General features: G+C 46.9%; 1 protein-coding gene across 2 annotated transcripts in view; it reads left to right on the top strand.

Moving 5' to 3' along the window:
• Positions 1 to 2,334: 2,334 nt before the first annotated feature.
• The window catches only part of ADAM11 (ADAM metallopeptidase domain 11), a 241,547-nt gene continuing 219,185 nt past the window's right edge, over positions 2,335 to 24,696 (top strand). Inside the window, exon 1 of one of the 2 annotated variants that reach the window (XM_069751395.1) lies at positions 2,335 to 2,543. In XM_069751395.1, the coding sequence (XP_069607496.1) occupies positions 2,486 to 2,543 (58 nt within the window). In that variant the 5' untranslated portion in view covers positions 2,335 to 2,485. The remainder of the gene's footprint in view (positions 2,544 to 24,696) is intronic. The other variant, XM_069751394.1, reaches the window with a different exon arrangement.

Here is a 24,696-nt window from a genome sequence, read left to right as displayed (position 1 = left end):
TTGGAAGTGACGGTCAGTCTTTTGATATTTGTATACATAGGCTCTCTGACTGAGCACTCCACCCCTCAGCCTCTGGGGATAATTGTAGGCTATCAGCCCATGAGAGGATTCACATTAGGTAGGTTCCCAGCAAACAGAATTGCCTTATTGCGGCTGGTGGATATACATGAATATTCTCGCTTTTTTTCATATTTTCTATAGCAGTAATGCAATTCAGGTTTTCATATATTTCATATTTTCATACTATAGCGCTATAGAGTGCAACTTTATTTGTTAGTTTGTGATTAAACTTTAATCAGAATTTGATCAGAATGTAATTTGCATAATTGACCCAATTCTCTCGGTCATCTACATCTAGCCTAAACTTGTTTCATCCTTTTTTTAGGATGCTAAGGACTAATACATAATTGGTTGCAAAAGTGTACTTGAGTCCTCACAGAGTGCGAGGATGCCAACAGCGAAGGTCAGTGGCTGCAACCTACGCAATGACCTAAAAAAATTGGTCAAGCACTTAATTCACTGAAATGAGAACCATTTCTTCCCACAAACCATTAAAGATGTATAATCAACACTATAAATGAGAACCATGAGCCGCCATCTATTTGCTACAGTGGTGAGCAGCCCAATTCTATGTGACATGTCATGAGGATACTAATGGCAAACTTACAAGTGGTAGATTTGCTGCCGAAATTCTTCAACTTTCCAATTTATCTGGATAGGGCTTGTACAAATCCATGTGCTTACCACCAAACCAAGCCATATACAGGAATTTTCTGAGGTTCTGTACAAAATCCATTGCATGCGAATACACCCTAAAAGGAAAATAAAAATACAAGCTGAAATATTTGCCATCATCTGTTACCTTCTGACCTGTAAGAACTGTACTGTATCAGTGACCTCGCAGTCCACTAAGGGTTAAAAGCCTCTGGAAGGATGATGGATGGATGGGTGGGTGGGTGGGTGGATGGATAGATGGATGGGTGAGTGGATGGATAGATGGCTCGGTGAGTGGGTGGGTGGATTAATAGATGGGTGGGTGGGTATATGGATTAATAGATGGGTAGGTGGGTGGGTGGATGAATGGATGGGTGGATGATAGATAGATGGGTGGGTGGATGGATTGATAGATGGGTGGGTGTGTGGATGGATAGATGGGTGGATGGATGGATAGATGGGTGGGTGGATAAATAGATGGGTGAATGGATGGACTGATATATAGATGGGTGAGTGGATGGATGGATGGATGGATGGATGGATGGATGGATAAATGAGTGTGTGGATGTAGATTGTGAGCCCTCGCAGGCAGGGTCCTCTCTCCTCCTGTACCAGTTGTGACTTGTATTGTTCAAGATTATTGTGCTTGTTTTATTATGTACAGTATACCCCTCCTCACATGTAAAGCACCATGGAATAAATGGCGCTATAATAATAAATAATAATAATAAAATAATAATAATGGATAGATAGATAGATGGGTGGGTGGATACATGGGTGGGTGGATGGATGGATATATAGATGGGTGAGTGGATGGATGGATGGATAGATGGGTGGATGGATAGATGGATGGATAGATGGGTAGATGGATAGATGGATGGATAGATGGGTGTGTGGATAGATAGATGGGTGAGTGGATGGATGGATATATAGATGGGTGAGTGGATGGATATATGGGTGTGTGGATGGATAGATGGGTGGATGGATAGATAGATGGATGGATGGATGGATGTGTGGGTGGATGAGTGAATGGATGGGTGGGTGGATGGGTGGATGGATGGATAGATGGGTGAGTGGATGGATGGATATATAGATGGGTGAGTGGATGGATATATGGGTGTGTGTGTGGATGGATGGATAGATGGGTGGGTGGATGGATGGATATATAGATGGGTGAGTGGATGGATATATGGGTGTGTGTGTGGATGGATGGATGGATGGGTGGATGAGTGGATAGGATAGATGGGTGGACGGATGGATAGATAGGTGGATGGATGAATGATTTGCTGTGTTCTGCATAAGAAGTGCCCTCAGAGGGTCTCCTGTGTGCGCCCTTGCAGCAGGATCTCTGCAGATCGCAGGCAGCGGATGGCTGAGTACCTGCCTGTAGGATCACTGTGATACATGTTGCACGATCAGTAATACACAAATGATATATAGGGAGCTGGTGTACGGCATTGTATATGGAAGGATATGGGGAGCCATAGGATGGGGAGATAAGATTGATAGGTAGGGGTGAGTGCAGGGAGGGGGAGGGAAGAGGAATGATGAAGATGAAGGTGGAGGAGGAGGGGAATATTCCTCACGTGTCGCCTCTATGGTAATACTGGATCTCCCCACACTGCAGATCCCGCATCCATCCTGCACACAGCTCACTGCTGCCCGATGGTGACAGGCACACAAAGGAGCCGGGCTCATGTCCTCTGCCAGCAGGGTGAAGCTGCCACTGCCCTGTCCCCTGCGCCCAGGGCTGAGTGATTATGTATGAAGGATGCGTCTGGAGCCGCTCTGGGTTGTCGCTGCTGTGATCTGTGCCATGTCAGAGCTGGGTGAGTGGTATCCGCAGAGGGGAGGAGGGGATGGCTGCTGGGATGCTTTTGCTAATTTTCCCCATCTCCCCTAACCCTGTGGTGACCCGGTGTACAGGTGCCCTAATACTGAGCCACTGATCCATTTCTGCCATCTGTGGAGCCCATCACTGCCATGGTCCTGGCTTCTCCTCCCTGGCTCTGCGATACTTCGTTTCCTGATACATTGCCACCTACCTGCTGCTCAGCCCCTTCCTCCTGGGGGATTTTCTAGGCATTTTCCTTCTTCCCTAATACCTGCTCCCCTAATCTGTGTCATTATGCATCCTGTAACCCTCATCTGTGTCATTCTGCAGCCTGTACCCCTAATCTATCATTCTGCAGCCTGTACTCCTCATCTGTGTCATTCTGCAGCCTGTACCCCTAACCTGTATAATTCTGCAGCCTGTACCCCTTATCAGTGTCATTCTGCAGCCTGTACCCCTAATCTGTTTCATTCTGCAGACTGTATCCCTAATCTGTCATTCTGCAGACTGTACCCCTAATCTGTGTCATTCTGCAGCCTGTACCCCTTATCTGTGTTATTCTGCAGCCTGTTCCCCTAATCTGTGTCATTCTGCAGCCTATCCCCTTAATCTGTGTCATTTTGCAGCCTGTTCCCCTAATCTGTGTCATTCTGCAGCCTATTCCCTTAATCTGTGTCATTCTGCAGCCTGTTCCCCTAATCTGTGTCATCCTGCAGCCTGTTCCCCTAATCTGTGTCATCCTGCAGCCTGTTCCCCTAATCTGTGTCATTCAGCAGCCTGTTCCCCTAATCTGTGTCATTCTGCAGCCTGTACCCCTAATCTGTGTCATTCTGCAGCCTGTACCCCTAATCTGTGTCATTCTGCAGCCTGTTCCCCTAATCTGTGTCATTCTGCAGCCTGTACCCCTTATCTGTGTCATTCTGCAGCCTGTACCCCTAATCTGTTATTCTGCAGTCTGTACCCCTAATCTGTGTCATTCTGCAGCCTGTAACCCTAATCTGTCATTCTGCAGCCTGTACCCGTTATCTGTGTCATTCTGCAGCCTGTACCCCTAATCTGTGTCATTTTGAAGCCTGGACCCCTAATCTGTGTTATTCTGCAGCCTGTACCCTTAATCTGTGTCATTCTGCAGCCTGTACCCCTAATCTGTGTTATTCTGCAGCCTGTTCCTCTAATCCAGTGTTCCCCAAGTCCGGTCCTCAAGAGCCACCAACAGGTCATGTTTTGAGGATTTCCTTAGTATTGCACAGGTGATAATTGCATCACCTGGACAAGCAAGCATTCAATGACCTGTGCAATACTAAGGAAATCCTCAAAACATGTCCTGTTGGTGGCTCTTGAGGACCAGAGTTGGGGAACACTGCTCTAATCTGTGTCATTCTGCAGCCTGTTCCCCTAATCTGTGTAATTCTGCAGCCTGGACCCCTTATCTGTGTTATTCTGCAGCCTGTACCCCTAATCTGTGTCATTCTACAGCCTGTAACCCTAATCTGTCATTCTGCAGCCTGTACCCCCTAATCTGTGTCATTCTGCAGCCTGTACCCCTAATCTGTGTCATTCTGAAGCCTGGACCCCTTATCTGTGTTATTCTGCAGCCTGTACCCCTAATCTGTGTCATTCTGCAGCCTGTACCCCTAATCTGTATTATTCTGCAGCCTGGTCCTCTACTCTGGGTCATTCTGTAGCCTGTACCCCTTATCTGTGTAATTCTGCAGCCTTTACCACTAATCTGTGTTATTCTGCAGCGTGTACCCCCATGTGTTTTGCCTCTTTACTGCATGTGTTATGTATTTGGCCTCCTTCTTTGATCCTCTACTTATCTCCAGCCCACACTGTGCCCTGATTTCTGACCCTCCACCTCCCATACCTGTGACTATTAACGCTCTCCCTGCCTGCACTCAATTTCTGAACTTGCACCTTCATATATCTGTAACTATTAACCCCGCTCTCTCCTACCGACACCCCTGATTATTGCCCCTGCACCTCCAAATATCCATGATTTCTACCCCTCCTCATCTCACTGCAGCCCTGATTGACCCTGCCCCTTGTCACCTACCTACACCTCTGATTATTGACCCTGCACCTCACATATGATTCCTTCCTCTGCCCCCTCCCCCCGATTATTGACCTTGCACCTCATATATATATGATTTCTTCCCCTCTGCCCCTGCACCCCTGATTATTGACCCTGCACCTCATATATATGACTAGCTGTTTCCAGCCAGCTAACGCTCGGCACGCTCATTGATATCTAATTAACGCTGCTGGTGATTATGCAATTAAATGTACGTTTACCTTGGCTGAAGTGGTTGAATTGCTGCGTGTGGTAATGTGGGGAGGCGGAGCCTTTTGTGGTAATGTGGGGGACGGAGCCTCGTGTAGTAATGTGTGAGGATGGAGCCTCGTGTGGTAATGTGTGTGGACGGAGCCTCATGTGGTAATGTGTGGGGACGGAGCCTCGTGTGGTAATGTGTGTGGACGGAGCCTCGTGTGGTAATGTGCGGGGACGGAGCATCGTGTGGTAATGTGTGAGGACGGAGCATCATGTGGTAATGTGTGAGGACGGAGCATCATGTGGTAATGTGTGTGGACGGAGCCTCGTGTGGTAATGTGTGTGGACGGAGCATCGTATGGTAATGTGTGAGGACGGAGCATCGTGTGGTAATGTGTGGGGATGGAGCCTCGTGTGGTAATGTGTGAGGATTAGGGTTGAGCGAAACGGGTCGAACATTTTCAAAAGTCGCCGACTTTTGGCTAAGTCGGGGTTTCATGAAACCTGATCCGACCCCTGTGCGGGGTCGGCCATGCGGTACGCGACTTTCGCGCCAAAGTCGCGTTTCAATGACGCGAAAAGCGCCATTTCTCAGCCAATGAAGGTAAACGCAGAGTGTGGGCAGCGTGATGACATAGGTCCTGGTCCCCACCATCTTAGAGAAGGGCATTGCAGTGATTGGCTTGCTGTCTGCGACGTCACAGGGGCTATAAAGAGGCGTTCCCGCCGACCGCCATCTTACTGCTGCTGATCTGAGCTTAGGGAGAGGTTGCTGCCGCTTTGTCAGAAGCAGGGATAGCGTTAGGCAGGGTCCATTAACCACAAAACCGCTTGTGCTGCAGCGATTTGCACTGTCCAACACCACCCTCGGTGTGCAGGGACAGTGGAAGTTTTTTTTTTTTTTTTTTTCCCCTCAGCGCTGTAGCTCATTGGGCTGCCCTAGAAGGCTCCCTGATAGCTGCATTGCTGTGTGTACGCCGCTGTGCAAACCAACTGCTTTTTTCAAAGCACAAATCCTCTTGTTCCTTCCTTTCTGCACAGCTATCTTTTTTGTTTGTCCACACTTTTTATTTCATTTGTGCATCAGTCCACTCCTTATTGCTGCCTGCCATACCTGGCTGAGATTACTGCAGGCAGGGAGATAGTAGCTGCCTGCCATACCTGGCTGAGATTACTGCAGGCAGGGAGATAGTAATTGTAGGACATTCCCTGTGTTTTTTTTTTTTTTTTTTTTGGTGGGAGATTAAGATTGGCAATTTGGCATTTCTGCTAGAGTGCCATCCCTGTGTGTGCCATCTCTCTCACATAGTGGGCCATAGAAAGCCTTTTCATTTTTCTGTATTTTTTTTTGTGGGGTGTATAAATTCTCCCTGATAAAAATACAGTGGGAGATTAATATTGGCCTTTGGGCTTGTGTGCCAGTCCTGAGTGTGCCATCTCTCTCACAAATAGTGGGCCATAGAAAGCCTATTTTATTTTTTTTGGGGTTTTATAAATTCTCCCTGAAAAAAAGGGAGATTAATATTGGCCTCTGGGCTTGTGTGCCAGTCCTGAGCGTGCCATCTGTGCCAGCCCTGAGCGTGCCATCTCTCTCACAAATAGTGGGCCATAGAAAGCCTATTTAATTTTTTTTTTGGTTTTATAAATTCTCCCTGAAAAAAAGGGAGATTAATATTGGCCTCTGGGCTTGTGTGCCAGTTGTGAGCGTGCCATCTGTGCCAGTCCTGAGCGTGCCATCTCTCTCACAAATAGTGGGCCATAGAAAGCCTATTTAATTTTTTTTTTTTGTTTTATAAATTTTCCCTGAAAAAAGGGAGATTAATATTGGCCTCTGGGCTTGTGTGCCAGTTGTGAGCGTGCCATCTGTGCCAGTCCTGAGCGTGCCATCTCTCTCACAAATAGTGGGCCATAGAAAGCCTATTTAATTTTTTTTTTGGTTTTATAAATTTTCCCTGAAAAAAGGGAGATTAATATTGGCCTCTGGGCTTGTGTGCCAGTTGTGAGCGTGCCATCTGTGCCAGTCCTGAGCGTGCCATCTCTCTCACAAATAGTGGGCCATAGAAAGCCTATTTAAATATTTTTTTGGTTTTATAAATTCTCCCAGAAAAAAAGGGAGATTAATATTGGCCTCTGGGCTTCTGTGCCAGTCCTGAGCGTGCCATCTGTGCCAGTCCTGAGCGTCCCATCTCTCTCACAAATAGTGGGCCATAGAAAGCCTATTTTTTTTTTTGGGGGGGTTTTAGAAATTCTCCCTGGAAAAAAAAAGGGAGATTAATATTGCCCTTTGGGCTTGTGTGCCAGTACTAAGCGTTCCATCTCTCTCTCTCTCTCTTAGTCAGTGGGCCATAGAACGCCTATTTTTGGTTTTATTTGTTTTCTAAATTCTCCCTGAAAAAATCATTTTATTTTATTTGGTTTCTAAATTCTTCCTGACAAAATCATATTTTTTTTATTATTTTTTTTTCTAAAGTCTCCCTGAAAAAAAAAAAAAAAAACAGTGGGAGATTAATATTGGCCTTTCTGCTTGTGTGCCAGTCTTGACTCCTGGGTGCGTCATCTCTCAGTCAGTGGGCCATAGAACGCCTATTTTTGGTTTTATTTGTTTTATAAATTCTCCCTGAAAAAATCATTTTATTTTATTTGGTTTCTAAATTCTTCCTGATAAAATCATATTTTTTTTATTATTTTTTTTTCTAAAGTCTCCCTGAAAAAAAAAAAAAAAAACAACCAAAAAAAACAGTGGGAGATTAATATTGGCCTTTCTGCTTGTGTGCCAGTCTTGACTCCTGGGTGTGCCATCTCTCTCTCTCTCTCTCTCTCTCTCTCCAATTGTGGTCCATAGAAAGCCTATATTTTTTTTCCTTGATTTGGGTTCCAAAATCTACCAGAGAAAATAACTCCATCAATCATTGGTAGAAAAATATTGGCCTCTGGGCTTGTGTGCCACTCCTGATTCCTGTGTGCGTCATCTCTCAGTCAGTGGGCCATAGAACGCCTATTTTTGGTTTTATTTGTTTTATAAATTCTCCCTGAAAAAATCATTTTATTTTATTTGGTTTCTAAATTCTTCCTGATAAAATCATATTTTTTTTATTTTTTTTTTCTAAAGTCTCCCTGAAAAAAAAAAAAAAAAATCAACCAAAAAAAACAGTGGGAGATTAATATTGGCCTTTCTGCTTGTGTGCCAGTCTTGACTCCTGGGTGTGCCATCTCTCTCTCTCTCTCTCTCTCTCTCTCTCTCTCCAATTGTGGTCCATAGAAAGCCTATATTTTTTTTCCTTGATTTGGGTTCCAAAATCTACCAGAGAAAATAACTCCATCAATCATTGGTAGAAAAATATTGGCCTCTGGGCTTGTGTGCCACTCCTGATTCCTGTGTGCGTCATCTCTCAGTCAGTGGGCCATAGAACGCCTATTTTTGGTTTTATTTGTTTTATAAATTCTCCCTGAAAAAATCATTTTATTTTATTTGGTTTCTAAATTCTTCCTGATAAAATCATATTTTTTTTATTATTTTTTTTTCTAAAGTCTCCCTGAAAAAAAAAAAAAAAAAAAAAAAAACAGTGGGAGATTAATATTGGCCTTTCTGCTTGTGTGCCAGTCTTGACTCCTGGGTGCGTCATCTCTCAGTCAGTGGGCCATAGAACGCCTATTTTTGGTTTTATTTGTTTTATAAATTCTCCCTGAAAAAATCATTTTATTTTATTTGGTTTCTAAATTCTTCCTGATAAAATCATATTTTTTTTATTATTTTTTTTTCTAAAGTCTCCCTGAAAAAAAAAAAAAAAAAAACAAAAAACAGTGGGAGATTAATATTGGCCTTTCTGCTTGTGTGCCAGTCTTGACTCCTGGGTGTGCCATCTCTCTCTCTCTCTCTCTCTCCAATTGTGGTCCATAGAAAGCCTATATTTTTTTTCCTTGATTTGGGTTCCAAAATCTACCAGAGAAAATAACTCCATCAATCATTGGTAGAAAAATATTGGCCTCTGGGCTTGTGTGCCACTCCTGATTCCTGTGTGCGTCATCTCTCACTCAGTGGCCCATAGAAAGCATATAGTTTGTTACATTTGTTTTCTAAATTCTCCCTGCAAAAATCAATGTTTTTTTTTGGGGGGGGTTTCTAAAGTGTTCCTGAAAAAAATAAAAATAAAAAAAAAATAATAGTGTGACATTAATATTAACATTTGTGCTTCAGTGACAGTCCTGCGTGTGGGGCATCTCTCTAATTTGCAGCCACCAAAAAAAGAGTGTGTAACATTGGGCCTGATTTTCGCTGTGGTCTCACCAACCTGTAAAGGGGTAGCTAAATCATACTGAAGTTATAGCTCACCGTGTAAGTTGTGTGACTGCAACAAATAACGTTAGTTTGGTTACGTTTTTAAAACAATGAGGAAGTCTAGTGGAAGAGGTCGTGGCCGGGGGCGTTCATTGTCAGCTGGTAATGAGGGTAGTGGTAGTGGTGGAGCATCAGGTGGTCGTGGGGTAAAAAATATTGCACCTAAGTCTGGAGCTGTGGAGCCAGGTTCGTCGTCCGGCTACACAAGGCCTCGAACGCTCCCTTTTCTGGGATTAGGAAAACCGCTTTTAAAGCCGGAGCAGCAAGAGCAAGTTTTGGCTTATCTTGCTGACTCAGCCTCTAGCTCTTTTGCCTCCTCTCGTGAAACTGGTAAAAGTAAAAGCAGCGCGTCGTTAGTGGATGTTCACGGTCAGGGACAAGTCACTTCCTTGTCCTCTTCAGCAAAAACAACAACAGAGAAGAATGCAGCAGGCGACACAACGGGTTACTCCATGGAGCTCTTTACACATACCGTCCCTGGCTTAGAAAGTGAAGCAGTTAACAGTCCATGCCCATTACAAATTGAATCTGACATGGAGTGCACTGACGCACAGCCACAGCCAGACTACTATGCTGGTCCTTTGACTCAGACCACAACATTGCCCTCGCAGGGTGCTGATCAAGAATCAGACCCTGATGAGACTATGTTGCCCCATCACGAACGCTATACCACCGAACGACACGGTGACACAGACGAAGTTGCGCAGGAGGTACAAGAAGAGTTATTAGATGACCCAGTTCTTGACCCCGATTGGCAGCCATTGGGGGAACAGGGTGCAGGCGGCAGCAGTTCTGAAGCAGAGGAGGAGGAGGGGCCGCAGCAGGCATCAACATCGCCACAGGTTCCATCTGCCGGGCCCGTATCTTGCCCAAAACGCGTGGCAAAGCCAAAACCTGGTGGAGGACAGCGTGGCCATCCGGTTAAAGCTCAGTCTGCAATGCCTGAAAAGGTATCCGATGCTAGAAAGAGTGCAGTCTGGCATTTTTTTAAACAACATCCAATTGATCAGCGCAAAGTCATCTGTCAAAAATGTTCTACTTCCTTAAGCAGAGGTCAGAATCTGAAAAGTCTCAATACTAGTTGCATGCATAGACATTTAACCACCATGCATTTGAAAGCTTGGACTAACTACCAAACGTCCCTTAAGGTTGTTGCACCCTCGGCCAATGAAGCTAGTCATCAACGCAACATCCCTTCCGGCAGTGTAGGACCACCATTTAGCGCACCACCTGCTGTATCTGTGTAGGTATCTTTGCCAGGCCAAAGCAGTCAGGGTCAGGGAATCACCAGTTTCATAGTAGGAAACACTGCATCTAGGGCACCGGCGGCAACAATACCATCTCCCACCGTCTCTCAGTCTGCCATGTCCACCGGCACCCCCGCTAGTTCCACGATCTCCATCTCTCCAGTCCAGCTCACCCTACATGAGACTATGGTTAGAAAAAGGAAGTACTTAGCCTCGCATCCGCGTACACAGGGTTTGAACGCCCACATAGCTAGACTAATCTCGTTAGAGATGATGCCCTACCGGTTAGTTGAAAGCGAAGCTTTCAAAGACCTGATGGACTACGCTGTACCACGCTACGAGCTACCCAGTCGACACTTTTTTTCCAGAAAAGCCATCCCAGCCCTCCACCAGCATGTTAAAGAGCGCATCGTCCATGCACTCAGGCAATCTGTGAGCACAAAGGTGCACCTGACAACAGATGCATGGACCAGTAGGCATGGCCAGGGACGTTACGTGTCCATCACGGCACACTGGGTAAATGTGGTGGATTCAGGGTCCACAGGGGACAGCAAGTTTGGGACAGTTCTGCCTAGCCCACGGTCTAGTAAACAGTTGTCTGTAGCCGTTCGCACCCCCTCCTCCTCCTCCTCCTCCTCGTCCTCCTGCAGAAGCAAGAGCTCGTCCACAGACCGCAGTCGCACAAACACTCCATCCGCACCTGCCACTGTTGCACACCAGGTCTCCCATTATGGGGCAGCTACTGGCATACGTCAGCAGGCTGTATTGGCTATGAAGTGTTTGGGCGACAATAGACACACCGCGGAAGTTCTGTCCGAGTTCTTGCAGCAAGAAACGCAGTCGTGGCTGGGCACTGTAGATCTTGAGGCAGGCAAGGTAGTGAGTGATAACGGAAGGAATTTCATGGCTGCCATCTCCCTTTCCCAACTGAAACACATTCCTTGCCTGGCTCACACCTTAAACCTGGTGGTGCAGTGCTTCCTGAAAAGTTATCCGGGGTTATCCGACCTGCTCCTCAAAGTGCGTGGACTTTGCGCACATATCCGCCGTTCGCCTGTACACTCCAGCCGTATGCAGACCTATCAGCGTTCTTTGAACCTTCCCCAGCATCGCCTAATCATAGACGTTGCAACAAGGTGGAACTCAACACTGCACATGCTTCAGAGACTGTGCGAACAGAGGCGGGCTGTTATGTTTTTGTGGGAGGATACACATACACGGGCAGGCAGTAGGATGGCAGACATGGAGTTGTCAGGTGTGCAGTGGTCGAAGATTCAAGACATGTGTCAAGTCCTTCAGTGTTTTGAGGAATGCACACGGCTGGTTAGTGCAGACAACGCCATAATAAGCATGAGCATCCCCCTAATGCGTCTGCTGATGCAAAGTTTGACGCACATAAAGGATCAGGCGTCTGCACCAGAGGAAGAGGAAAGCCTTGATGACAGTCAGCGATTGTCTGGTCAGGGCAGTGTACATGACGAGGTACCGGGCGAAGAGGAGGTGGAGGATGAGGACGATGATGGGGATGAGTATATTTTTAATGAGGAAGCTTTCCCGGGGGCACGGGAAATTGGTGGCGTGGCAAGGCCGGGTTCTGGTTTTTTGAGGGACACAAGTGACGTAGATTTGCCTGCAACTGCCCCTCAACCAAGCACAACCGCAGATTTGACAACGGGAACTTTGGCCCACATGGCGGATTATGCCTTGCGTATCCTCAAAAGGGACACACGCATTACAAAAATGATGAACGATGACGATTACTGGTTGGCCTGCCTCCTTGATCCTCGCTATAAAGGCAAATTGCAAAATATTATGCCACATGAGAACTTGGAACTAATATTAGCAACAAAACAATCAACTCTTGTTGACCGTTTGCTTCTGGCATTCCCTGCACACAGCGCCCGTGATCGTTCTCACACGAGCTCCAGGGGCCAGCAGACCAGAGGTGTTAGAGGGGCAGAAATCAGAAGTGGCGTTGGCCAGAGGGGTTTTCTGACCAGGTTGTGGAGTGATTTTTCTATGACCGCAGACAGGACAGGTACTGCAGCATCAATTCAAAGTGACAGGAGACAACATTTGTCCAGTATGGTTACAAACTATTTTTCATCCCTTATCGACGTTCTCCCTCAACCGTCATTCCCATTTGATTACTGGGCATCCAAATTAGACACCTGGCCAGAATTGGCAGAATATGCATTGCAGGAGCTTGCTTGCCCGGCAGCTAGTGTCCTATCAGAAAGAGTATTCAGTGCTGCAGGTTCAATACTAACAGAAAAAAGGACTCGTCTGGCTACCCAAAATGTAGATGATCTAACCTTCATTAAAATGAACCACAACTGGATTTCAAAATCTTTTGCCCCACCCTGCCCGGCTGACACCTAGCTTTCCTATGAAAAGGTCTTGCCTGTGGACTATTCTGAATGACTTTTCCAATCTCGTAATTTTCTTCACCTGATTGTCCAGCATACGACATGTTTCCACCTCACGAAATGGCCAAACTCCCCACACGGGGCCGTGCTATCGCCACTTTGCGCTTGGACCCTTGAGAGTGCTGTTTGTCTGAAGAGGTGGGTGTGGCCGCTTTTGGTCGACGGCACTGCCACTGGGTCCCTCATAGTACAATAAAGTGTCTCTGGCGGTGGTGGTGCGCACCCAACGTCAGACACACCGTTGTAATATGAAGGGCCCTGTGCCTGTACCGCCGGCCACAAGCCAGTTCCCCCACCCCAGCTCAAACAGTGCTCTACCACTAGCAAAATTATCTCTCACAGCTTCACCAATGTGTAGTCTAGGCGCTGACATCCTTCAATGCCTGGCACTGACAATACCATTGTTTTGACATTTTTGTTATGTTAGGCCTTCGAAGCCTGTCTGCGGTCCCTTCTTTCTACAACTACTACACTGACCAGGCCACTGCTGGCCGTGTTACCCTGGAACCAATTTAAAAGTGCCTATAGTCAGCCCAAGTTTGTTATGTTAGGCCTTCGATGCCTGTCTGCGGTCACTCCTTCCACTAGGCCTCCACTGACCACACCACTGCTGCCCGTGTACCCCTGGAACCAATTTAAAATTGCCTACAGCCAGCCCAATTTTTTTATTTTAGGCCTTCGATGCCTGTCTGCGGTCCATTCTTTCAACTACTACTACACTGACCAGGGCACTGCTGCCCAAGTACCCCTGGAACCAATTTAAAATTGACTACAGCCATGTGTTAATATTTTAGGCCTTCGATGCCTGTCTGTGGTCACTCCTTCCACTAGGCCTCCACTGACCACACCACTGCTGCCCGTGTACCCCTGGAACCAATTTAAAATTGCCTACAGCCATGTGTGATTATTTTAGGCCTTCGATGCCTGTCTGCGGTCACTCCTTCCACTAGACTTCCACTGACCATACACTGCTGCCCATGTACCCCTGGAACCAATTTAAAAGTGCCTACAGCCAGCCCAAGTTTGTTATGTTAGGCCTTCGAAGCCTGTCTGCGGTCACTCCTTCCACTAGACTTCCACTGACCAGACCACTGCTGCCCGTGTACCCCTGGAACCAATTTAAAATTGCCTACAGCCATGTTTTATTATTTTAGGCCTTCGATGCCTGTCTGCGGTCACTCCTTCCACTAGGCCTCCACTGACCACACCACTGCTGCCCGTGTACCCCTGGAACCAATTTAAAATTGCCTACAGCCAGCCCAATTTTTTATTTTAGGCCTTCGATGCCTGTCTGCGGTCCATTCTTTCAACTACTACTACACTGACCAGGGCACTGCTGCCCAAGTACCCCTGGAACCAATTTAAAATTGACTACAGCCATGTGTTAATATTTTAGGCCTTCGATGCCTGTCTGTGGTCACTCCTTCCACTAGGCCTCCACTGACCACACCACTGCTGCCCGTGTACCCCTGGAACCAATTTAAAATTGCCTACAGCCATGTGTGATTATTTTAGGCCTTCGATGCCTGTCTGCGGTCACTCCTTCCACTAGGCCTCCACTGACCACACCACTGCTGCCCGTGTAACCCTGGAACCAATTTAAAATTGCCTACAGCCATGTGTTATTATTTTAGGCCTTCGATGCCTGTCTGCGGTCACTCCTTCCACTAGGCCTCCACTGACCACACCACTGCTGCCCGTGTACCCCTGGAACCAATTTAAAATTGCCTACAGCCAGCCCAATTTTTTTATTTTAGGCCTTCGATGCCTGTCTGCGGTCCATTCTTTCAACTACTACTACACTGACCAGGGCACTGCTGCCCAAGTACCCCTGGAACCAATTTAAAATTGACTACAGCCATGTGTTAATATTTTAGGCCTTCGATGCCTGTCTGTGGTCACTCCTTCCACTAGGCCTCCACTGACCACACCACTGCTGCCCGTGTACCCCTGGAACCAATTTAAAATTGCCTACAGCCATGTGTGATTATTTTAGGCCTTCGATGCCTGTCTGCGGTCACTCCTTCCACTAGGCCTCCACTGACCACACCACTGCTGCCCGTGTAACCCTGGAACCAATTTAAAATTGCCTACAGCCATGTGTTATTATTTTAGGCCTTCGATGCCTGTCTGCGGTCACTCCTTCCACTAGGCCTCCACTGACCACACCACTGCTGCCCGTGTACCCCTGGAACCAATTTAAAATTGCCTACAGCCAGCCCAATTTTTTTATTTTAGGCCTTCGATGCCTGTCTGCGGTCCATTCTTTCAACTACTACTACACTGACCAGGGCACTGCTGCCCAAGTACCCCTGGAACCAATTTAAAATTGACTACAGCCATGTGTTAATATTTTAGGCCTTCGATGCCTGTCTGTGGTCACTCCTTCCACTAGGCCTCCACTGACCACACCACTGCTGCCCGTGTACCCCTGGAACCAATTTAAAATTGCCTACAGCCATGTGTGATTATTTTAGGCCTTCGATGCCTGTCTGCGGTCACTCCTTCCACTAGACTTCCACTGACCATACACTGCTGCCCATGTACCCCTGGAACCAATTTAAAAGTGCCTACAGCCAGCCCAAGTTTGTTATGTTAGGCCTTCGAAGCCTGTCTGCGGTCACTCCTTCCACTAGACTTCCACTGACCAGACCACTGCTGCCCGTGTACCCCTGGAACCAATTTAAAATTGCCTACAGCCATGTTTTATTATTTTAGGCCTTCGATGCCTGTCTGCGGTCACTCCTTCCACTAGGCCTCCACTGACCACACCACTGCTGCCCGTGTAACCCTGGAACCAATTTAAAATTGCCTACAGCCATGTGTTATTATTTTAGGCCTTCGAAGCCTGTCTGCGGTCACTCCTTCCACTAGACTTCCACTGACCAGACCACTGCTGCCCGTGTACCCCTGGAACCAATTTAAAATTGCCTACAGCCATGTTTTATTATTTTAGGCCTTCGATGCCTGTCTGCGGTCACTCCTTCCACTAGGCCTCCACTGACCACACCACTGCTGCCCGTGTACCCCTGGAACCAATTTAAAATTGCCTACAGCCAGCCCAATTTTTTTATTTTAGGCCTTCGATGCCTGTCTGCGGTCCATTCGTTCAACTACTACTACACTGACCAGGGCACTGCTGCCCAAGTACCCCTGGAACCAATTTAAAATTGACTACAGCCATGTGTTAATATTTTAGGCCTTCGATGCCTGTCTGCGGTCACTCCTTCCACTAGGCCTCCACTGACCACACCATTGCTGCCCGTGTACCCCTGGAACCAATTTAAAATTGCCTACAGCCAGCCCAATTTTTTTATTTTAGGCCTTCGATGCCTGTCTGCGGTCCATTCTTTCAACTACTACTACACTGACCAGGGCACTGCTGCCCGTGTACCCCTGGAACCAATTTAAAATTGCCTACAGCCATGTGTTATTATTTTAGGCCTTCGATGCCTGTCTGTGGTCCCTCCTTCCACTAGGCCTCCACTGACCTGTCTACTGCGGCCCGTGTACCCCTTGAACCAACCTAATAAAATATTAAAAAAATTAATTTGATTATAAAAAATAAGATCGTGTTGAGATCTCAAATGCAGACATTTTAACAATCAAAACAAACACACAACAAATATCTGGAACTGTACTACAAAGGTCCAACAGCTACAATTTCTTTCTCCTGCAAGAAGTTAACGGAAAGTTTTTTGGAGTTGTTAACACAGATATGGCATCCACCGAGTGTTGTCCTGTCGCGTCTCCTTTAAATTATTTCCAATAAGATGTTAAACTATTAATTTAATAAAATCAATAATTAAAAAAATAATTGAGTAAGTCAAAAGCACATTGCAAATAAACATTAATTACAAATCAAGAAGCATGGCGCGTCCGAGGGTGAGTAGATACCGAATAAGAATATAATCACCCTCGGACGCGCAATGCTTATTTACAACAGCCTTCCTTCCTAAGAATCAGCCCTTCCGTGGTGTAGAGAGAGGTTGTGTTACACTCCAAGGTGTTCCCCAGGTTGCCTTTCCTGAGCTTCGATCTTCCGGCTCTCGTTTAGTAGCTGTTGGAAACTACGCTGCATTAGGCCTACTAATTGTGTATGGGGTGTAGAGACAGGTTGTGTTACACTCCAAGGTTTTCACCAGGTTGCCTTTCCTGAGCTTCGATCTTCATGCTCTCGTTTAGTAGGTGTCGGAAAGTAGGCTGCATTAGGCCTACAAATTGGGTATGGGGTGGAGAGAGATGGTGTGTTACACTCCAAGGTGTTCCCCAGGTTTCCTTGCCATTGCTTCGGTCTTCCGACTCTCGTTTAGTAGTTGTAGAAAAGTACACAGCATTAGGCCTACAAAATGGGTATGGGGTGGAGAGAGATGGTGTGTTACACTCCAAGGTGTTCCCCAGGTTGCCTTTCCTGAGCTTCGATCTTCATGCTCTCGTTTAGTAGGTGTCGGAAAGTAGGCTGCATTAGGCCTAAAAAATGGGGAATGGGGTGGAGAGAGATGGTGTGTTACACTCCAAGGTGTTCCCCAGGTTTCCTTGCCATTGCTTCGGTCTTCCGACTCTCGTTTAGTAGTTGTAGAAAAGTACACTGCATTAGGCCTAAAAAATGGGTATGGGGTGGAGAGAGATGGTGTGTTACACTCCAAGGTGTTCCCCAGGTTGCCTTTCCTGAGCTTCGATCTTCATGCTCTCGTTTAGTAGGTGTCGGAAAGTAGGCTGCATTAGGCCTACAAATTGGGTATGGGGTGGAGAGAGATGGTGTGTTACACTCCAAGGTGTTCCCCAGGTTTCCTTGCCATTGCTTCGGTCTTCCGACTCTCGTTTAGTAGTTGTAGAAAAGTACACAGCATTAGGCCTACAAAATGGGTATGGGGTGGAGAGAGATGGTGTGTTACACTCCAAGGTGTTCCCCAGGTTGCCTTTCCTGAGCTTCTATCTTCAGGCTCTCATTAAATTGTGGTTAAATGGAACAACTGCATTTGGCGTACTAGTTGGTTTGGGGCCTACTATCGGTGTCTGCCACTCCTTGCTGTTCTCCTGGTTTCCTGTCCTGAAATTCCATTTTCAGCCTCTCGTTAAGTAGTTGTTAATGTTAGACTGCATTTGGCCTACTAGTTGGGTTGGGGCCTACTATCGGTGTCTGCCACTCCTTGCTGTTCTCCTCCACTGAACAAAGCTGTGCCGCCTGTTTACTACGGTTGCCAATTTTGAACTGCATTTCGACTACTTACTGATTTGGCCCTACTCTCTGTGTCAGCCTCTCATTCCAGTTGTCCTCCACTGCAATGCCCCCTGGTTATTCCTGTGTTACCAATTTTGAACTGCATTTAGCCCACTTTCTTCTTTGGGCCTATATCTGTGTTTCCACTTCATCGTGCCCATTGCCCAGCCAGTGATAGATGAGTCTGCTGGTACATTGACCCATAACGCAACATTCCCCGTGCACGCTACACAACAACATTGTGACCCTGCTGAAAGTCAGGTTGCTCTTCCCGCATACCATACCACCTTACACGGGGACAAAGAGGAAGGTGCAGATGAAAGTGCAGGTTCCTTCATCAGGTGGGGGGAGGAATACTAGTTGGCGACGTCACTGGCACAGGGCCTCTCATAGTACGCAAAAGTGTTGCTGCCGGTGGGAGGCGCCCCCGCCATGCAAACACACCGCTGTACTTTGAGGGGCCCTGTGCCAGTGCCAATGCCAACGAGTGGGCCCCCCCCTGCTTGCTCAGGATCACAGCACTTGCAAAGTTGAAATACTTACCTCTCCCTGCTCCACTGCCGTGACGTGGTCCAGATTTACTGGGCCCACTAATTACTTGAACCAGCCCTACCCCCCACAACTTTAGCCAAATGACCCCCAATTTCAAATGCCTTCCAATTATTTTAAGGTAAATTACGCTTGACAAGCTTCATTAAGAAGAATGGATGGTTTTGACATTAAAATGGGCACTCTAGGTGTTTTCCTGGCCCCCACTCACTGCCGACTATGCTGCCCCATTGACTTGCATTGGGTTTCGTGTTTCGGTCGATCCCGACTTTACGTCATAATCGGCCGATTTCACTCGACCCGACTTTGGACATAGTCGGGTTTCGCAAAACCCGGCTCGACTCTAAAAAGGTCAAGGTCGCTCAACTCTAGTGAGGATGGAGCCTCGTGTGGTAATGTGTGAGGATGGAGCCTCGTGTGGTAATGTGTGGGGATGGAGCCTCGTGTGGTAATGTGTGTGGACGGAGCATCGTGTGGTAATGTGTGTGGACGGAGCCTCGTGTGGTAATGTGTGGGGACGGAGCCTCGTGTGGTAATGTGTGGGGACGGAGCTTCGTGTGGTAATGTGTGGGGATGGATCCTCGTGAGGTAATTTGTGGGGATGGAGCCTCGTGAGGTAGTTTGTGGGGACGGAGCCTCGTGTGGTAATGTGTGAGGACGGAGTATCGTGTGGTAATGTGTGGGGACGGAGCCTCGTGTGGTAATGTGTGAGGACGGAGCCTCGTGTGGTAATGTGTGTGGACGGAGCATTGTGAGGTAATGTGTAGGGACGGAGCCTCGTGTGGTAATGTGTGAGGACGGAGCCTCGTGTGGTAATGTGTGAGGATGGAGCCTCGTGTGGTAATGTGTGTGGACGGGATTATGTGTGGTAATGGGGTGGGGGCGGGATTTGTGTGGTGATGTGGTGGGGCGGAGCTACTGTGCAGGGGCGGGATTAGCGAGTAATCACGATGCCTCTTATATATATATATATATATATATATATATATATATATATATATATATATATATATTCCTTCCCCTCTGCCCCCATCCTTTATTATTGACCCTTCATTTCCGCGCCCCCCCCCGCACCCCTGATTATTGACCCTTTACCTCATATATATGATTTCTTCCTCTCCGCCCCCCACCCCGGATTACTGACCCTGCACCTCATATATATAATTCCTTCCCCTCCGCCCCCCACCCCGGATTAGTGACCCTTTACCTCATATATATGATTTCTTCCTCTCCGCCCCCCCCACCCCGGATTATTGACCCTGCACCTCATATATATGTTTCCTTCCTCTCCGCCCCCTCGACCCTGATTATTGACCCTGCACCTCATATAATTCCTTCCCCTCCGCCCCCCACCCCGGATTATTGACCCTTCACCTCATATATATGATTCCTTCCCCTCCACCCCCCACCCCGGATTATTGACCCTGCACCTCATATATATGATTCCTTCCCCTCTGCCCCATCCTTTATTATTGACCCTTCACCTCCACCCCCCGCACCTCTGATTATTGACCCTGCACCTCATATGATTCCTTCCCCTCCGCCCCCCACCCCGGATTATTGACCCTTCACCTCATATATATGAGTCCTTCCCCTCCGCCCCCCATCCCGGATTATTGACCCTTCACCTCATATATATGATTCCTTCCCCTCTGCCCCCATCCTTTATTATTGACCCTTCACCTCCGCCCCCCGCACCCCTGATTATTGACCCTGCACCTCATATAATTCCTTCCCCTCCGCCCCCCACCCTGGATTATTGACCCTTCACCTCATGTATATGATTCCTTCCCCTCCGCCCCCCACCCCGGATTATTGACCCTGCACCTCATATATATGATTCCTTCCCCTCTGCCCCATCCTTTATTATTGACCCTTCACCTCCGCCCCCCGCACCTCTGATTATTGACCCTGCACCTCATATGATTCCTTCCCCTCCGCCCCCCACCCCGGATTATTGACCCTTCACCTCATATATATGAGTCCTTCCCCTCCGCCCCCCGCACCTCTGATTATTGACCCTGCACCTCATATAAATCCTTCCCCTCCGCCCCCCACCCCGGATTATTGACCCTGCACCTCATATATATGATTCCTTCCCCTCTGCCCCATCCTTTATTATTGACCCTTCACCTCCGCCCCCCGCACCTCTGATTATTGACCCTGCACCTCATATGATTCCTTCCCCTCCGCCCCCCACCCCGGATTATTGACCCTTCACCTCATATATATGAGTCCTTCCCCTCCGCCCCCCATCCCGGATTATTGACCCTTCACCTCATATATATGATTCCTTCCCCTCTGCCCCCATCCTTTATTATTGACCCTTCACCTCCGCCCCCCGCACCCCTGATTATTGACCCTGCACCTCATATGATTCCTTCCCCTCCGCCCCCACCCCTGATTATTGACCCTGCTCCTCATATATATGATTTCTTCCTCTCCGCCCCCTCGCCCCTGATTATTGACCCTGCACCTCACATTTATGATTTCTGCTCCTCTTCCCCCTGAACCCCTGATTATTGACCCTTTACCTCATATATATGATTGCTGACCCCCTTCTCTTCCCCTGACCCTCTTTCTTTTCTTCACCCTTATTTTTTCCGCTTGACACCTCTCATCCATTCCATTATCACCCCTGTCTTTTCATCATACATTGCCATCTTCCCTGATGAGAGCTATTATTACATGACCTCTCTGCATTGGCATCATCGGTAGTGAGGTGCCCGCTGTCTTGGAGCAACCTGGGTTAATAGGAATGCATTGCAAGGATCAGGAACGGTCATGGGTCCATAGAGAAGATCTATGTATGATCACCAAGCGTGATCTGGTCCTCACTTTACAGGTCTCCCCAGATCCTCATCTATCAGATATTGTCTACTAATTCCTAAAGGGTCCATCACGCCCCCTCCTGCCATCATCAGCAGATATACTGCAATGCATCAGGTAGATGATAGATGCTGTGCTGGGAGGGGAGAGGGGGGTTTCTTATGACTTGGGGTGGGGGTAACGTGGCTCTGTGGGCTTCTCTAGGGGCAGCTAATTTAGGGCCCAAAGTTAATATCCCAGAGGACTATTAAAGTGTTTTCCGTCGCCTGTCCCCTAGCATGGATGTTACATCTCTGTTACCACCTCTGTGCTTCCCCTTCACTGTCTATTACCATCTACTAAGAAATAAGGCTCCTGTGTCACAGAAATATGTTCATGGCTTTGGTGAAGGAAATCGCTTCCATTTTATGACTTCTGGGCGGTTTCTGTTCCTACCACAGACACATATTACATTAGCTGATGAGAATGTTACTGTAATCCCAGGGATGAATAGATACATTTTCCATAATGGATGTACTAGGACTTCTCAAACATTGACAAGATGACTACATGGAGCTCTCAGAAATGTGATATGCACCCTTCATCTGCTGGGATGAACCTTTTGGAAGCCACTCTGTAAAAGTTTCTCCTGGATGTGCTGTATGGAAATGACACACAGACCAATCCTCACTATAGGATTTGTATGCAGACAAAATGTGGGATCTGTGTAAAGGGGATCTGTCACCAGGCTTTTGCCACCTAATCTGCTATCTGCATATTGTAGAAACCCTGATTCCAGTGTTATGTCACTCATTGGGCTGCTTAGTGTGGTTTTGATAGGAGAAAATCACTAAAGGACTAGCAAACCTGCTGGCAAGTAGTCCAGCCACGACCCCACCACTGATTGGCAGCTTTCTGCCTATTCACATTACACACAAAAAGCTGCCAATCAGTGATGTGGGCGGGGTTATACAGAGCTCAGCATCCAGAGAATTGGTAGATCTGCAGTGGAGAAAACAGTGATTTTATCAAGATGACAGCAAGCAGCTCAGTAAGTTGGTTTCTTTCCCCACATCATGCTGCTCACAGATCGGATAGCAAAATTATGGTGACAGATTCCCTTTAAGGCTCTGATCATGTCATGTTTGGGTCGTACATGTGGTATACCTAGTGCCACAAAACATAGATACCGGTTGGCATATTTCTGATATTTATCGCATTTGTTATTTATTGTGGAATTTTGCCGGATTGACCACGTTTTTCAGTAGTTAAATTTAAGTAAGTACTGTGTTCCTGTCCATCGATTAAACCTAGTATAGCATAACCGCTGTATTCAAGTAAAAGGCACAGACCTGCAGTCCCAGGCAATAGCGGCAGAAAAGCAGAACCCTTTTTTCTAATCTTAGACAACCCTATTGAGGATCCTGTCCACTAGATGCTTTGAGATCTGTGGATCAGATTGTATTGTGGCTCAAGAAAAAGAGAAAACATTGCCTAAGTAGGTTATCTGTTTGCAGAAAAAAAAAATTACTGTTTGGCCATGTGCACACGTTCAGGTTTTTTTGCGTTTTTTTCGCGTTTTTTCACGGTAAAAACGCTATAAAAACTCATTAAAAACGCATACATTATGCATTCTATCATTTAGAATGCATTCTGCATGTTTTGTTCACATGGATGCTTTTTTTTTCCGAAAAAAAAAACGCATCGCGGTAAAAAAAATGAGCATGTTCATTATTTTTGCGGATTTTCTGCATTTTTCCTGCAATTCTATGCATTTAGGAAAAAACGCACAAAAAACGCATCAAAAACACGTCAAAAAACGCAAAAAAAAACGCATGCGGATTTCTGGCAGAAATGTCCGGTTTTTGTCAGGAAAATTTCTGCAAGAAATCCTGACGTGTGCACATGCCCTTTCAGTACAATCAATCAGTGTTTTATCAGCAAGAGATTATCACTACAGGACAATTGGCCTTGTGCCACCTAGTCCAACTACATCCTCACCACTAATTAGCAGTCCTCAGTCATTATGCAATCTACACAGAAACCTGCGATGTTAGTGGGCTATACACAGCTTTGCTCTGCTCAACCTGCAGCAGCAAAAACTATGACTCTATCATTACTCAGTAAATTAAGTGATACATTATTGGAATCAAGGTTTCTGCCCCTACATCATGCTGCTGTCAAATTACATAGCAAAACCTGCTGACAGATTGCCTTCAAATGTTTTATTTAATAATCCCTCTTAATTGCATACATAATGATGTGTTAATGCATTAAAAACTTCACAATCGCCATTCTTTCAGTCTTTCCAGCATTGCTCCGGTCCCACGTGAATTATCCTCTTCTTTGCTGGATTACACTGGGACCAATGTGCGAAGCAGAGGTAGTTCCATCAATGTAATCTATGGAGACGTAGAACGAGACTCCATAGACACGGTATACAGCGTCAGTGTGCAGGGGCAGAGTTCTCATCTGCCTCTCCTATGTATAGCGGCCGCTCACTACACAGAGGATCACAAAGCAGCGGTGGCCAATGCTGACAGGTGAGGGATAAGTATCTGTACAATGTCAGTGCGCACACACGATCATCTCCCTTTGCTATGTGATCCTGTGTGCAGCGAGCGGCTGTGATACACAGGAGAGTGGAATTATAAAAATGCCCTTCACACACTGACATTATGTGTCGGCCCCCAAGAATCTGTACAATGTCAGTGCACACACACACGATCATCTCCCTTTGCTATGTGATCCTGTGTGCAGCGAGCGGCTGTGATACACAGGAGAGTGGAATTATAAAAATGCCCTTCACACACTGACATTATGTGTCGGCCCCCAAGAATCTGTACAATGTCAGTGCACACACACACGATCATCTCCCTTTGCTATGTGATCCTGTGTGCAGCGAGCGGCTGTGATACACAGGAGAGTGGAATTATAAAAATGCCCTTCACACACTGACATTATGTGTCGGCCCCCAAGAATCTGTACAATGTCAGTGCACACACACACGATCATCTCCCTTTGCTATGTGATCCTGTGTGCAGCGAGCGGCTGTGATACACAGGAGAGTGGAATTATAAAAATGCCCTTCACACACTGACATTATGTGTCGGCCCCCAAGAATCTGTACAATGTCAGTGCACACACACAGGATCATCTCCCTTTGCTATGTGATCCTATGTGCAGCGAGCGGCTGTGATACATGGGAGAGTGGAATTATAAAAATGCCACTGCACACACTGACATTATGTATCGGCCCCCAAGTAGGGCTGTGGAATTAAATCAA

This window comes from Ranitomeya imitator, chromosome 2, assembly GCF_032444005.1.
Source record: "Ranitomeya imitator isolate aRanImi1 chromosome 2, aRanImi1.pri, whole genome shotgun sequence".
Lineage (NCBI taxonomy): Eukaryota > Metazoa > Chordata > Amphibia > Anura > Dendrobatidae > Ranitomeya > Ranitomeya imitator.
The sequence above is the reverse complement of the archived record's forward strand: the minus strand, read 5'-3'. Positions and strand labels throughout refer to the sequence as shown.